This window comes from Adiantum capillus-veneris, chromosome 14 (assembly GCF_014529385.1).
Source record: "Adiantum capillus-veneris isolate H3 chromosome 14, ASM1452938v2, whole genome shotgun sequence".
Taxonomy (NCBI): Eukaryota; Viridiplantae; Streptophyta; class Polypodiopsida; order Polypodiales; family Pteridaceae; genus Adiantum; species Adiantum capillus-veneris.
The window spans coordinates 145,682,179-145,697,145 of NC_140944.1; the positions used below are offsets into that span (position 1 = coordinate 145,682,179).

The 14,967-nt window shown below is 38.1% G+C and overlaps 1 protein-coding gene across 1 annotated transcript; it reads left to right on the forward strand.

The window, feature by feature from the left end:
* The first annotated feature begins 665 nt into the window (after window positions 1–665).
* Window positions 666–10,869, forward strand: LOC147443307 (ABC transporter G family member 27-like). The gene is made up of 10 exons (XM_086529199.1): window positions 666–1,663; window positions 1,928–2,025; window positions 2,440–2,708; window positions 3,669–3,824; window positions 5,206–5,389; window positions 6,048–6,329; window positions 7,314–7,610; window positions 8,068–8,352; window positions 8,430–8,537; window positions 10,293–10,869. The coding sequence occupies exons 1-10, from the start codon at window positions 1,129–1,131 to the stop codon at window positions 10,629–10,631; spliced, it is 2,553 nt and encodes an 850-aa protein (XP_086385325.1). The 5' UTR covers window positions 666–1,128; the 3' UTR covers window positions 10,632–10,869.
* The last annotated feature ends 4,098 nt before the right edge of the window (window positions 10,870–14,967 follow it).

Genomic DNA, 14,967 nt, shown 5'->3' on the forward strand with positions numbered 1-14,967 from the left:
AAGCATTGACTTTAAAATGGAAAGTAAAATGATGGCTACCATATTCCTGGATAGGCCCGGTGGCAAAAATATAGCTCTATGTGGAAACACTAGAAAATAAAAATAATCAAGCTATACATGTATATGTGTTTTTGTTTTTGTTTTTGTTTTTTTTTTTTTTTGGGGGGGGGGGGGGGGGCGCCTCACTATGTGGTATGGGGTCCCATTGAGGATCTGTGGATGAAAATTGGCACTGTGGGTCAGGGGTGATCTCTTTGTGCCATCAAATGGGTCGACCGACTAGGGCTCCCTAGTTTGCCTCAATTCACCCCTAGTTCGTCGACTTGATTTGACCGCCGAGTTTATGTGTGGCCTCCAACACCTATTTTCAACCATAGATCCCCCCTCAATCACCCCTTGTATTTTGGAAGAAAGGGGAGGACTAAAACAAAGGAGGTGTTGGTGCCCTCCCATTGAGAAAGGAAAAGGCAATATACCTTAAGGACCGCATCTCAAAGGAAGTGTTGTTTGCATAAATGCAATTGTATATTCATGAGTGAAGGAGGAGAAAAGATGGAAGGAGAGGAGGGTGCTTTTGCCACCATACTTGTCACCAGGGCGTGAAAGCCATCCTGTGTGTGTGTGTGTGTGTGTGTGTGTGTGAGAGAGAGAGAGAGAGAGAGAGAGAGAGAGAGAGCACATAACTTTGTGCTTTATCCAAAGGAAACGTCTCTAGCACTCTCATTTAATTATTAACTCTTAGCCTTATTTGCAAGAGATGGCAAAGAGGAACTTGTAACGGCTCCCTACTCAAGATATGAGCACATCCTGTGCTATCACTATCACTAATGTTCAAGAGAAGGCCACAACAACAGTACACCTCCGCGTTTCTTTCTGCTCTCTCTCTCTCTCTCTCTCTCTCTCTCTCTCTCTCAATATATATATATACATATATGAATGCATATGTGCCTAGTGAATGATCAAGTGCTATAATTACTACATGTACTGCAAGAAATTTACCTCGAGAATTGGCATCATTAGTGCTCTAATCTTGTGCCCTTGACGTCGTCGGTCCGGCTCTAATCACTCATATAATATAGGACCGACTCTAATCACTCATAATCAGTGCTCTCTTACTTTGGCTTGATAATGGGGGACGTATATCTCGATGTTGAAGCCGCTGCACATAGAATTAGCATGCAACCAGAAGAAATAGACATAGGTTCCACTATCCCAGCTTATAATCATGCCCACATTTGTAGCATCAATGTTGAAGACAATGGTGGTGGCTCTAGCAACATAATTCTGACAAGACCTAATCATGATATCATGAATGATGTCTCATATGCCTTAAATGGGGCAGACTTGAGCAGCAGCACTCCAAGTGATGCCCCCATGAATCATGTACATCTCCGAGTAGAACCCCTCCTGACTCGGAAAGGCTCCTCCGTCGATGCATTGACACCGCCCTCTTCAATGAATTCATGGCTTTCTCTTCTTGGCAGTGGAGGTGACCTACACAAAGGGCGATCGGAGCAGCAACGGAGCATTTCAACCCTTCATGCGGCAGATGACGCTCTTTTGGGGCGCATCACCGCAAACTCAGGAGTCTCCTTCTGTATATCAAGATGCTCTCTGCAGAGCCCCTCTCTCGATGCAACGAAGCCGCAAGTAGATCCAAATGGTACAAATCATGATCATATACAGGAGTACTTTGCTAGTTGTATTGAAAAGTCTGAATGAGTGCCATGAGTTTGTTTTCATAATGCAACACATGAAGAGTAATTAGTACACAGCTTGCTTGTACACAATTGCTTTATAGGGGCCTTAAACCCTTTTTTGCCTGTTATGGTAGCTGCTTTTTCTAATGCTACACACCTATGATTAGTCCAAGTTTTAGAGAGTATATTCATAAGGTTCTTCACAAGTTGGCTATTCTTTGGTGCAGTTAATTCGGCTGTTGTTCGGCCGGCGCCTTATCAAGCATGTGGCATGACTTCCTCCGACATCAGAGAATGTTCGGAAAGCCACGGCATGGTGTTGACGGTACATAATATGAAAGCTTCTAAGCCTGATGACTTCCATGATGCAGTTGAGAGGATTGAGCTAGTTCATGGGCACATGAAATTCTCCCTCTTTTGAATATGTCTAGTGATGTTGAAGAAGGCAACAATTGTTACACTCTCATTGAGCTCTCATGTGCATGTATTCTAGTGAAATGTATGTAGACATCTACTATAATCATATGGTTGCCATTGGCCAAACATAATCCTGTGCAATTCACAAGCTTGCAGCATGCAATGCTGTTTCTTCGCTTGCATTTGCCTATATGTACCGGTGTGCACAAGCCTTTGCAATGTCAAATTTGTAGTAATTATCGATTCAACCATATATTCATCTGTGCAAGTGCTCTCTATCATCCTCCACATTTTTATGATATTGTTGTTGCATTGCTTGCAGTTTGTGGATGTGAGCTACACCCTTGCTAAGAAGCGACGGCGGCGCTCAAATTGCGGTCGCTTAGGCAAGAAGATCCTACATGGCATTACGGGCTCCGTGATGCCGGGGGAAATGCTAGCATTGATGGGCCCATCTGGTAGTGGAAAAACCACTTTGCTCAACTTGTTGGGAGGGCGGCATAATAATGTCCAAGGAGGGGATGGTAACAACACCATGAAGGGAACCATTCTATATGATGGAGCTCCTTACAACAAGGCACTCAAGCCCAGGTATGGATGGAAAGAGAGAGAAAGAGATAGATAGATAGATAAATTTTAGGGAAAAATACCAAAATATCCCCTAAAATTTGTTGAAATTCCCAAAATACCATTCAAATTTAAAAAATTCCCAACATACCCTTGCATCTTTTTGGGATGGATTTGCCCCAATTTTTGCATAGTCTAATGTTTATCACAATGGAGATCTATTGTTTAGCGTCTTAGACAAAATTATTCACCAATGAGCTCACATATAGAGGCATCTGTGTTCAAAAATGATGAACGATTTTATCTTAAGAGCTATCAATACCCTCTAAAATCCTAATTCTATAATCTTCTATTGAGGAGAACCAATCTTCCTATGAAGAGTTTTTTTAAAAAGTTGTTTTTAGAGATATTTGTGAGGTTAATAAGGGGTATTTTGGAAATTTTGGAAAAAGTGAAGGGCATTTTGGAAAATTTGGTCAAATATGAGGGATACATTGGGAATTTTCAAAATTTGAGGGGTATTTTGGGAATTTCCACAAATTACACGGTAATTTTTCTTAGATTTTATTATCGTCTTCGGAGATCAAATATGACTGATGGGACCAAAGATACACATGATGTACTACTATGTGTGGTAGAGAGAGAGAGAGAGAGAGAGGGAGAGAGATATTCTTGGGTATTCGTGTGTCTATGTGTGTAGAGAGAGCAATGTTCGGAAAAAATGTGTCTCAGTTAATTTGTGCCGTTTTCAATTTCAAAAATGTCGGTCGAGGCCAAGGGAAAAGGAGAAATTCTGCCCCAAAATAGAGAAAAATAGCGTAAAATCCTGAAAACGTAACCTTTCCTCTTGAGAAATTCAAGCAAAGGAATTTTGTATGTTTGGAAAAAAAAACAGATTTTTTCTCGAACACTGGTAGAGAGAGAGAGAGAGAGAATCATGTGCGTGCGCGCTAAAAATCTTACTTGGCGTCATGATTGGTGCAGAATGGGGTTCGTGACCCAGGACGATATCCTATACCCTCACCTGACGGTGAGAGAGACGCTCTTGTACGCCGCGTTGCTGCGGCTGCCGGCCACAATGTCCCGCCTCCACAAATCCGACAAGGCCGATCAAATCAGCCGACAGCTTGGCCTCGAAAGGTAGACATTATTCTTCCACAATGCTAACATATATAGTTCTAAATTCCAAAGTGCTGGACACCCCTACACACTATTTCTCACGGGAAGCTTCAAGTAAGGTGATTCGGGCCGTCAAGATACACATTTGTAAATTCGAGACATTTGTTAAATTCAGGGAGAAAAGTAAATTCGGGGCAATCCGCACCCCATGTTTTGAACCCCAACCTCCCCACTATTAACCATATGCCTTAACCACTGCGTCACCATGCGTTCGTTGAAATATGTGGAATTCGAGTATGTCATATTGTAAGTGTGGGCCGATTAGTAAATTCGGGTAGATTAGTAAATTTGGGGTAGCTATCAGATTTGAGAGTCCACGATTGATGCGCCCCGCGTTTTCCTCCTCCACCATTGATCCCACTTGAAGCTCCATGTGTGATATAGTGGTGAGAACACGACAACTCTGTAGGCTTGTTCATGAGTAGCCTTGTTAAGCATAGGTAGTCGTAAAGGCGACGGGCGATTGCTATGGTTCAACCTTTGCGACATGTGGATGTGGGTGTGCGGGCATAAAAGTAACTTATGCAAATCATCATATTGCAAAAAATAAATAAATAAAAATTTGGTAGTTGCTCAAAAAAACCATTCTGATGGCCTTGTATGTAGAGGTCAAACCAATGAGACAATTTGAATTTATCTTAAAAACTAAGGTATTTACTTGGATTTATAACTAAAACCCCGACATTTTGACCTTGAAAATCAAGGTCCGAGGAAATTACAATTGTGATTTTTCATCTTTTGAATTGGGAATTTGGAAATTTACACAACCCAATGGGAATATATGGGATCATTGGTGGTTAGGGTTGAGGTTTCAACCCTTGTCTGAAACACCATGGCATCTACATAACGTTACAAAAAGAAAAATTCAAACCTACCTTTGGCCCGTCGGTGATGGAGCTAACGGCTCCCCCCGTAGTCGGATGTATTTTCTTTCTGCTTTAGGGTTAGCCATTGTATGGTTGTCGATGTTTTATTGGTTCATGATGGTGTCTGGTTGTGGATGCTTTGAGGACGCATGTTGTGGGGGCTGGCCTCCCCCGGCCTATGTTGTGATGGTGTGTCATGTTGAATAGTTTGCTGATTCTTTTTGGTTTTCATGACACGGTCTCTGCATGAGATTTCTATGTAATTTCTTGGTTTTGCAATATATTCTTCACTCACCTTTTTGGGTGAGTTTTGTTTTTTTTTAAACATGCACAATTATGTTCTCGGAGCATAAAAACCTTGTCGATGGCTATTTTTCACTGATATTTGTTTTGTTTGTCTTTTAATCATACTATTGTTATATTCCCATTATTAGTCTTTAGTCCCTAAACTGGAGAATTCGACAATTTTGTTGCAGGTGTCGAGACACCATTATTGGCAATGCCTTTGTACGTGGGGTCTCAGGTGGTGAGCGGAAGCGAGTATGCATAGGTCATGAGATTCTCATTGATCCATCTCTCATATTCCTTGACGAGCCCACCTCTGGGTTAGATTCCACAACAGCCTTACGCATCATGTCTCTCTTGCAAGGCCTGGCAAAGGTATAACAATCAACAATCTTTTTTTTGTTTTTTTGCAAAACTCACAATTGTGAGTGGATAGTATTAAGAACAATAGAAATATACACCAACCTCAAGCTCAGACCGAACCTTAAGGGTCAGTTTTCTGCTTGTCAGAGAAACCACAACCACTCCTAGGCAAAGGCATAACAATCAACAATCTTAATCATAAGTACCATTCTTCAATAGCATACTGTAGAGTTGCTAGAGAAAGAAACCAAGTGGCTACTAGCATATTTACTAGAAATACTAGACCTATAAAGCATGATGCACTAAATTGAGCTCTCCATCTCCCACTAGTAGCAAAATTTCTTCAAACAAGGTGAAAAGTCACAATGGCCTACAGAAGATGATGAGAACTAGTGTGTGACCCACTATTCAATATTTGTCTTTATAGAAATTGAAAAACAAATAAGAAAAAAAGATTGTCGTCGTTGACTTTCCATGTGGCTTGGTTGGCAAGCTTTATCCAACGGTCCACAATTTCTCCCAAGCATTCCATGCTTTACTATGGCCTTATGTCGGCCAATTATGTCGGCCAAAAAGGACCTAATTTTACTATTCTTGGATTAGTTATTTGCTATATGTGTGATGACCCATTTTGAATTTTATTTTATTTTTGGTATTGGTGTTTTTTTAGGCTGGGCGAAGTGTGGTTACAACAATACACCAACCTTCAAGTCGTGCTTTCTACCTATTTGACAAGCTCTTATTATTAACTGAGGGGCATTGTGTATACTTTGGAAAGGCGCATAATGTAATGTCATACTTTGAAGGATGTGGGTTTGCACCTATGGTTCCGATGAATCCTGCAGACTTCATTCTAGATTTGTGCAGTGGAAACATTTCTGACATGAAGGTTCCATTGGAGATAGCAAAAGATAACATGCAACAAGATACATTTAAGATTGAAGTGGTAGAGGTAACACTGATCCTTCTCCTTCATGAGGAAATGGTTTTAGAGTAAAGAGAGCTCAGGTCATTTAGTTGTCATCTTTTAGGTGTTGCAAATTTCCTACCTACAAAGTATGAGTACCTTGAGCAACGTAAGTCCAACCAAATTGCACAAATAAATTAAAAATAGCACATGCAATACAAGTAGTAGGTCTGGTTAATTTTGATGATTTTCAAATTAAAGGGTATCTAGTGGAGATACCTCCTTTCCAATAAGGAAAAGGAAACTAGGAGAGGCAAGTGTGGGGCGACGTAGAGGGCAGGAATAAGCCCATCTTGCCCGACATAATAGTACTCATAGGAAATATTGGATGAGAACAAACTCTCAATTAAGCATCCTCCACCTTGAATAAAAACAACCCCTTTGCATCTCTCCATTGGTTTTGATAGATTAATTGCTCCTATGATGGATTGTCCCTCCCTGTAACCTTGGTTCTAGAGGATCCACCTTAAAATGTGCAAGCATCTTGAATTTTACAGGGAAATTACATTTACAAGGGAGGTTAGAAAATGGAATTTTGGAAATAAAAATTAGGTTTATGAAGGAAAAAGGGTTGTTGAATTCATAGAGTGTGTGTGTGTGTGTGTGTGTGTGTGGGGTAGATTTTAAAAATACCTCTTGAATGCATGTGTTATAGGTGTGTCTTGGAAGGTGGATCCCCCAGATACTACTCAGACATCCACCCCTTTGGTGCATGCATGTGTGCACGTGCACATTGCGTTGTGTTTAATGGCACGTAACAAAATCAGTGGATGACATATTTTGTTTGCATAAGGTGAGAAGAGTCGTAATTTACAATCAACTTAAATTTTTTCACACCTACCTCCATAGAAACTAGCTTAACAAGAACAAAAATCTCTCTGCTATGAAGCTTAATAAAAAATCTTGTTTTATCAGCATGTTTATTTGAAAATAACAACAATGACGAGTTGGATATTTGCAAATGAACAGTACTTGTTGGAATGCAAAGCAAAAGATGGGGCCACAAATAAGCAGATGAGACAAGCAAATTTGGAATGGCATACTGGGTTGCCGGAAGTGGCAAAAATAGTAAGGAGAGAGGAAAGAAGGAAGTGGGCAGTAGGATGGTCAAGACAAGTGGCCATTTTGTTGGAACGAGGGTTAAAAGAGCGACGTCATGATTATCTAGGCTGGTTGAAGGTCACTCAAGTCATGGCCACTTCTCTCCTTTGTGGTGCCCTTTGGTGGCATTCAAACCCCAACTCTCCTATGGATCTTGAAGACCAGGTAAACCTCTCCCTCTCTTTCTATTTATCATGTGCATTAAGGTCTTTTTTTAGTGTCTTGTTACATTCTATTCTATTAAAGCTTGAATTTTTCCTCCAAAATTTTATCAGTCTCTCTCTCTCTCTCTCTCTCTCTCTCTATATATATATATATATATATATATATATATATATATATATATATATATCACAGCTCTCTCTCTCTCTCATGTTCAGATATCCCAACACACACACACACACACACACACACACACACACACACGTCCTATTAGTACTTTAATAGAGAAAAGAAGAAAATACATATTTGAACAACCCCTTATAATCAATGTAGCATGTTGTACCAAAATGTTACTCGCTCTATAGGTTTAGGTTTTTTCTTCTCTACAAAATTTGTAAGTTTTTAATTTTACATGAGGTTGCTTAGATTGCTCTAACCAAGTTTATTTATAATGTGATAGGTAGGACTTCTTTTCTTCATTGGCCTCTTTTGGGGGTTTTTTCCACTCTTCAATGCCATATTTACATTTCCCTTGGAGCGTGCCATCTTGGCAAAGGAGCGCTCATCAGATATGTATCGCTTGAGTGCTTATTTCATTGCCCGGTCGGCTTCAGATCTACCATTGGATCTTCTTCTACCCACATGTTTCCTTATTGTGGTCTACTTCATGGCAACACTACGATTGTCAATGATTTCTTTTCTTTACACAACTCTCGCAGTTCACCTGACTGTCATCACAGCCCAGGTATCATACTTAACTCTCACATATCAATTATCAAAATCAATTTCACTATTCAATGAGAAATAATTTTCTATTGACAGGGGGTTGGACTTCTAATTGGTGCAGCCCTTATGGATGTCAAAAAGGCAACCACTTTTGGCTCTGTCCTTGTAATCGCATTAATGCTAGCAGCGGGATTTTTTGTTCAAGTAAGTCTTAACAACAATTAAGCAAGAGAGTTAGTATAATTATCTAGGGTGCTTGTGTAAATAATAGGGCTACTATCCATAGTCAAACGCTTCTAACCTAAAGCTTACCAAGATCATGAGAACCATTGCTCACCCATACTTTCCTAATTAGCACTAGTTTGGTACCAAAAAGGACACTTTAGTGTCTTTTTTTGCGAATTTAAATAGAATGGTACATGATATCTAAAACACATCTCAAGAAATGGTTTTGCAAACTTATAAAACGTTATTCAAAGTACTCATAAAAATTATAATCTTTCAGTTTTGATCATAACCTCAATAGTAACTATACTCATGAAAAGAACCTACGCAAAACAACATTCAATGTTTCATTAAAACTCGTACTCTAGCTTAAGAAAAAAATGAGTAGGGTGCATGCAATAATCCATGGTAACTACTTATATATGTATTTGATATTTTTGCAATTGTCATGTGAAAAAAAAATTCTTTGTGACTAGAATTAAATAGAGAAAGTCCTGTGGGTCAAATATGCAACGTTCACAAATTCAATTAACAATCACAAAAAAACATTTAGTTCATCTAAATTTACAATGTCCTATGATGGCATATATACTAGATATATGACTCCATTACATAAGGTGATCATTTTTAATGGTTGTGCAAGCCACATTTGGTGATTTATGGCATATCTAAAAAACTACGCATGTTGTAATTATGATTTTTTACTTATAAAAAATAAACCTTAAAATAAAGTCCACTTTTTGATTTTTTCGTTCATCTCCTTATTTGTATACAATACCTCATATAGACACAATTGGGAGATTTATATACACATTTCCATTAGTTTTTCATAGCAATGTTGTTTTTGCAAAAAATTACGCACTACAAATTTTTTAAAATGAGCTTAAATTACAAGATGCCTATGAGTTTGAACCCTCTAAAAATGCTTAGTTGATGGGTATTGACCTATAGATACATTATACACCTTAGGTTTTGTCCCATAACCTTATCATATTAATGAAAGAGGCCTTGAAAGACCAAATTTTTTCTTTTTGTCAGCATTTTCAAGATTTTGGTCTTTTGATAATAACAAAAATTTAGTCCCATAACTAAGTTATGAAGCTCAATTTTTTGCTAAAATAAGTTTTTTCGTATCCATACACCTTGAAATCTATGCAAAATCTTATTTTGATGAGAAGTTATATTCAATTTATGAAAATTTTGTTAAAATTGTACTAAATTTCTATGATTTTTTTCATCTTAAAACTTATCATTGTAATCTTAATTTGGTATTAATCTTGGCAAAAGTAAAATTTGGCTATGTTCTTCACCTCATAGCTGACCTAAGATATGAACGTGACCTATGAATTTTTTTCTTAGATTCACCAAATAATTATGACAAGTTGTAGAAAAACAGGACACTTTAGTGTCTCAGGACATTTGAGTGTCCGATTACAGAACTAGTGCTAAGTTTTCTAAGAAAGAACATCTATGTTTGTAAACTTGAATTAGCTATTTGATACAACAGCTTACTTCCCTTCCACATATGGTGCCCTTTCAAAGTTGCAATCCATCTATCCCATAGGTCTGTATGTTGTGCCTCATAGCTTATTTTAAACCTACAAGTTAATTTTTTGCTTCATTGATGAAGCTTACTTAAGTACATCGTGATGCTATATAATAATCTAAAGCATGAAAAATGAGTTAAATTTGATATCATCCTATATCTCTCTCTTTTTTGTCTAAATGGTGCAGCATATACCCAACTGTGTGGCTTGGATCAAGTACTTCTCATTTCAATCCTATTGCTATAAGCTTCTTGTCAAAATCCAATATTACCCCGACTATAACCTCGACATTTGCTCACACAAGGGTGCATCCTCACGTTCTTGCAAACAAGCCTTGTCTTTACAGAAAGCTCTTCATGGAATGCAGCTCAAATCTGGGTTGGAGGAAGTGTGGTCTCTTCTAGCACTCTCCTTGGCCTCACGGATTTTAGCTTACCTAGCTCTACGAAGATTAAGAATGAATCCTTGTGGCATTGGGAAGAGACTCCAACCTTATGGCTGCTTCACATGTTCTAAGCATTTTTGAGAAATAAGTGCACATAGAAGAAACTTGACTTATACATAACCATTGCAATTAAAGTGTCCACGATTTTGCAAGACCCTAGTGTTTAGAGATGACCTCTTTTGTTGTGTATCCCACATATTGACTTCAGTCAACTTGAGCTAGCCTGAAACTTTGCTACCACCTTGCATGCTCAAATTTACCAAGAAGTCAAAGACTTTAATCTGTGTAAAGAGAAATTTGATCAAAGAGCTGACATTTTCTAAAATTTTGCAAGTCTCTTATGCAAGCTTCATACATCTTTTTTTCCTTTTTTTGCAAAACTTACATTGTGTGAGTGGATGAATCGAAATAAATCCAAAAAAATTACATAGAAGTCCATACTCGGGACGAGCCATAGATGCAATAGACCACATTAAATCAAACCAAACCAAACCAGCAACACAAAGTTCTGGCCGTCGCAGGGGGCCGATACCCACAAGTTCTTACATCACAAGTTATGTATGCTTTGATGCATATATGGTATACATCCACAAAAAACACCTCATATTCGGGCATAAGTAGCACACAAGAAGACTTTTGCTCAATACAAAAAGGAATGTTTATTTTCTATGATAATACTTCATGTGAAAAATAGATAGTGTACCCTTGATCCTTTAAAGCAAAAATAATTTTGAAAATCTTCTATGTATAGTATTTCATAGTCACCTCCTACAATTTTCTCACAATACACCTTGGGCTCTCTCTCTCTCTCTCTCTCTCTCTCTCTCTCTCTCTCTCTCTCTCTCACACACACACACACACACACACACACACACACAAAAAAGTCAAGGAGCTAAATGGTTAAAAAAAGGGAAAATTACCAAAATACCCCTCTAATTTGTGAAAATTCCCAAAAACCCCTCAAATTTCAAAAATCCCAAAATACCCTTGTATCTATTTTAGTTGGATTGTTCACGATTTCCTAATCTTTATTCTTTTTTGACAATGGAGATCCGTTTTTTAGTGCTTAGCATGTAATTTTGACAATGGAGATCCGTATTTTACTGCTTAGCATTGTCTAAAAATAATGAAGCAATTCATCTCCAAAGCGTACTTAACCGGCTCCAATTCTACTTTTGGTATCTTGTATTGATAGACAATCAGTCTTCTTATGAAAAGCTACAATTTATTTAATCTTCGGATAAATTTACTCTCACAACCAAGGGTATTTTGGGAATTTTGGAAAATTTGAAGGGCATTTTGGGAATTTATTACAAAATATGAGGGGTATATTGGGAATTTTTGAAATTTAAAGGGCATTTTGGGAATTTCCAAAAATTAGAGGGGTATTTTGGTAATTTTCCCTTAAAAAAAACTCTCTATTGCACATATTGGATTAGTCTAACTCCTTCAATCGTAAAAGTTTCTCTATTTGAGATTATTTCCTTTGAAAAAGTAGATCCAAAAAATAGCTAGTTTCAAAGCCTTGGTTGCTAAACTAGATTTGAAATTGTAATGCAAGAATGGCCTCTCTCTCTCTCTCTCTCTCTCTCTCTCTCTCTCTCTCACACACACACACACACACACACACACACACACACACACACACACACACACACACACACACACAAACAATAGTCAAGGATCTCAATTGACACCATTTATATTGCACAAATATGGATTAGTAAATCCTTTTGCAATCATGCAGTTTCTTTATTTGTGATCACTTTCTTTGAAAAAGAGAGCAATAATCACTTAATTCTCTCTAAACAACTAGTCCCATTGTGCTAGTGTTTGAGCTAGACATTGTATATTGATGTGCAACCCTGTAAACCCTTCTTGTGCCATTCGGATCTTCCAATCCTTCTTGAAAATTTCCTTCTCTCCAATTGAAAAAGCCCTATTAGTACCTCTTTGGGTGATTTTCTTGACATAAGATCATTATACGCATGATTGGCTAGCTTCTTTGTTTACTATATGAGTGAACTAATATTCAACAAGGTGCAAATATGGAACTCTGTGAATTCACTTTCCAATGCTTGCACATCTTTGATTGTAATCATCTTTTTATATGAGCATTGGCAGAGGTCAACAACTCCTCTAGGTAAGATCATAGAACTTGGAGTCGTTAGAGTTTTGATTTGGGTCCATTTTGGTCTTGCTTACCCCTTGTGAGCTAGCACAACACATGAAATTTTCAAGCTTTTGTGTAGAGTTTATCACGCAATTTTGTTCTATATTACAAGAATCCCTATTATAATAGTCTTCTATATGTTGTGCTAGATAGCATAGGCTAGTTCTATGTAGTCCTTTCCTCAAAAGAGCAATGGCCATGGCTAACAACAATGATATTTTCTTTATGCTAGCTACTCAAGAAAGATTATTTGGAGCCCATTACCTACTATGGGATTTATAATATGCCATGTATTGGCTATAAAGAGATTGTAAAATATTTTGTAGTAAACAATAGCCCTATTGTGGTTGTAATTGCAAAGAAAAACATGCACCGATTAGGATTTTGTAGGTACTTAGTGTTAGTGTTATGGAAGTTGCTACTAGGTAGATTTGTTGGGATAGTAGAGATTTCTAGGCTCATGCTTTAATTGAATTATGTGGAAAGCATTTTCTGATGCTATACCCTCGCTCTTCCAAGATAGTTGAAGATCATTAGGAAGCGAATGGATTCTAGGAGTGTCTCCTTATTTGGTAGTATACGGAAATTCTTAAGGCTTAATCATGTTTTGACCAAAGCCCAAAGTGGTGGAGCAAAGGTCTAGGTTGATCCTAGAGAAAATGGATTTTTCTAATTCTTGGCTTTTAAAATAGACTGTTTGTAGCAATGTTTTTCATCTTGTAGCACGACAAAATCAACCTACATAAATTTTCAATCAAATGGATCGATACTCGGCTAGTGCAGTGAGGCATGGAGTCACAAAGTATGCAAGAAGAGGATTCTAATGAGAGAATGGAATGAATTAGATAAGAGAATAGGGGATGCAAGAAGAGAAACTCTACCCACACACACCTCAATCCATCACTCAGTCTCTCACAATCTTGTGGAGCAAAATGCCCATCTCTTGCTAATTACTAACAATCACACACTAATCATGCACACTCAAAAACATGGAAATCATAATTAGAGAGAATCAATGTATAATATTGTACAATCCTACTCTAATCACCTACTCTTATCATGAAAGCCTCAATACACATACTCTAATCAAGGACACACATAAAGAAATTCATAGCCGTATTGTAATCCACAAAGGTGGCTTAGAATATCTTAGAGACTAGTCTGGTCTATAATTGCATCCATAATCACCAATACAAGTCATTTATCCTCAATTCTATGCAAGTCCTCTCATGTCCTAGCCTATAAAATGAAGAACCTACTTAGGAGGATGTTGTGTCCTGGTCACGATGGTATCTCCATACTCAAGATGTGTAGGTGTCGTCTCTGTCAATGGTCTATGAGTAGCACTCAAGTCAATATCTTATGGTAAAATTTTCTTTGTGTCTAGTGCTCTCGTGGTGGGTCTTGTGGCCTATATAGACTCACTAATGTGCTCTATATGTGGTGTTAAACTAAGTCTCTCCAGGGCTTTGGAGCTCGTGTCGTAGTTCAAGCCTAGGGGTATCTAGCTGGTCAGTACTCTCTATTTTCTGCTCACTCTAGAATTGGCATGGTCCAAGGTATCTAAAGACAATATAGTTCTAGGTGATGCAAACCTGGAGGGGATCTACTCAGTGACTGCATTGATGACAAAGACTCTACAATAGGGGTGATCACATCATTCATCATGATCGAGGAAGGAGTATAACACGTGCCAAAAATCAATGTATAAATGTTAGAAGCACTATCATATATCCTCATTTATGTAGCAATAAATGGTCTAGAAAAATTTGATATGAGGGAGTAACCTGGTACTTGTAGTCTCTCATCTATATAGATGGATATCCTCATCATTGTACTTGTTGATCTCCCCTAACCTCCACAATGAGATGCTCTCTGAAAAAGTCATATGTTGGACATCATAACAGGGTATAAAATTGTCAAGTGCTACCTAGTGCTATGAGAATGGGTCCTATATAATGATCCTAGTTCATCTATGAGATGATCTAGCAATGTAGGGTGCATGAGTGCTCTAACACTTGACCATGTAAGAGGAGGAGGGTCTATGGTCTGGATATGGAGGTAGCTATCTACAACTCTCACGGAGGCATAGTAGCAAGGTAGGCCGTGGTACTTGCCTGTAAGAGCTAATGTTGGGTGCATGCATGCTCTAACACTCAGCCATGTAGTAAGAGGAGGAGGGTATATGGTCTAGATTTGGAGGAAGCTATCTCCAACTCTCACTCCTTTATAATGATCCTAATC

What these genes read in the sequence shown, in the direction of transcription:
- LOC147443307 (XM_086529199.1), top strand. Translation starts at nt 1,129, where the DNA reads ATGGGGGACGTATATCTCGATGTTGAAGCCGCTGCACATAGAATTAGC. An exon ending in AACAAGGCACTCAAGCCCAG is followed by an intron (nt 2,709 to 3,668) that starts GTATGGATGGAA and finishes TGATTGGTGCAG; the next exon opens with AATGGGGTTCGTGACCCAGG. An exon ending in CAGCGGGATTTTTTGTTCAA is followed by an intron (nt 8,538 to 10,292) that starts GTAAGTCTTAAC and finishes TAAATGGTGCAG; the next exon opens with CATATACCCAACTGTGTGGC.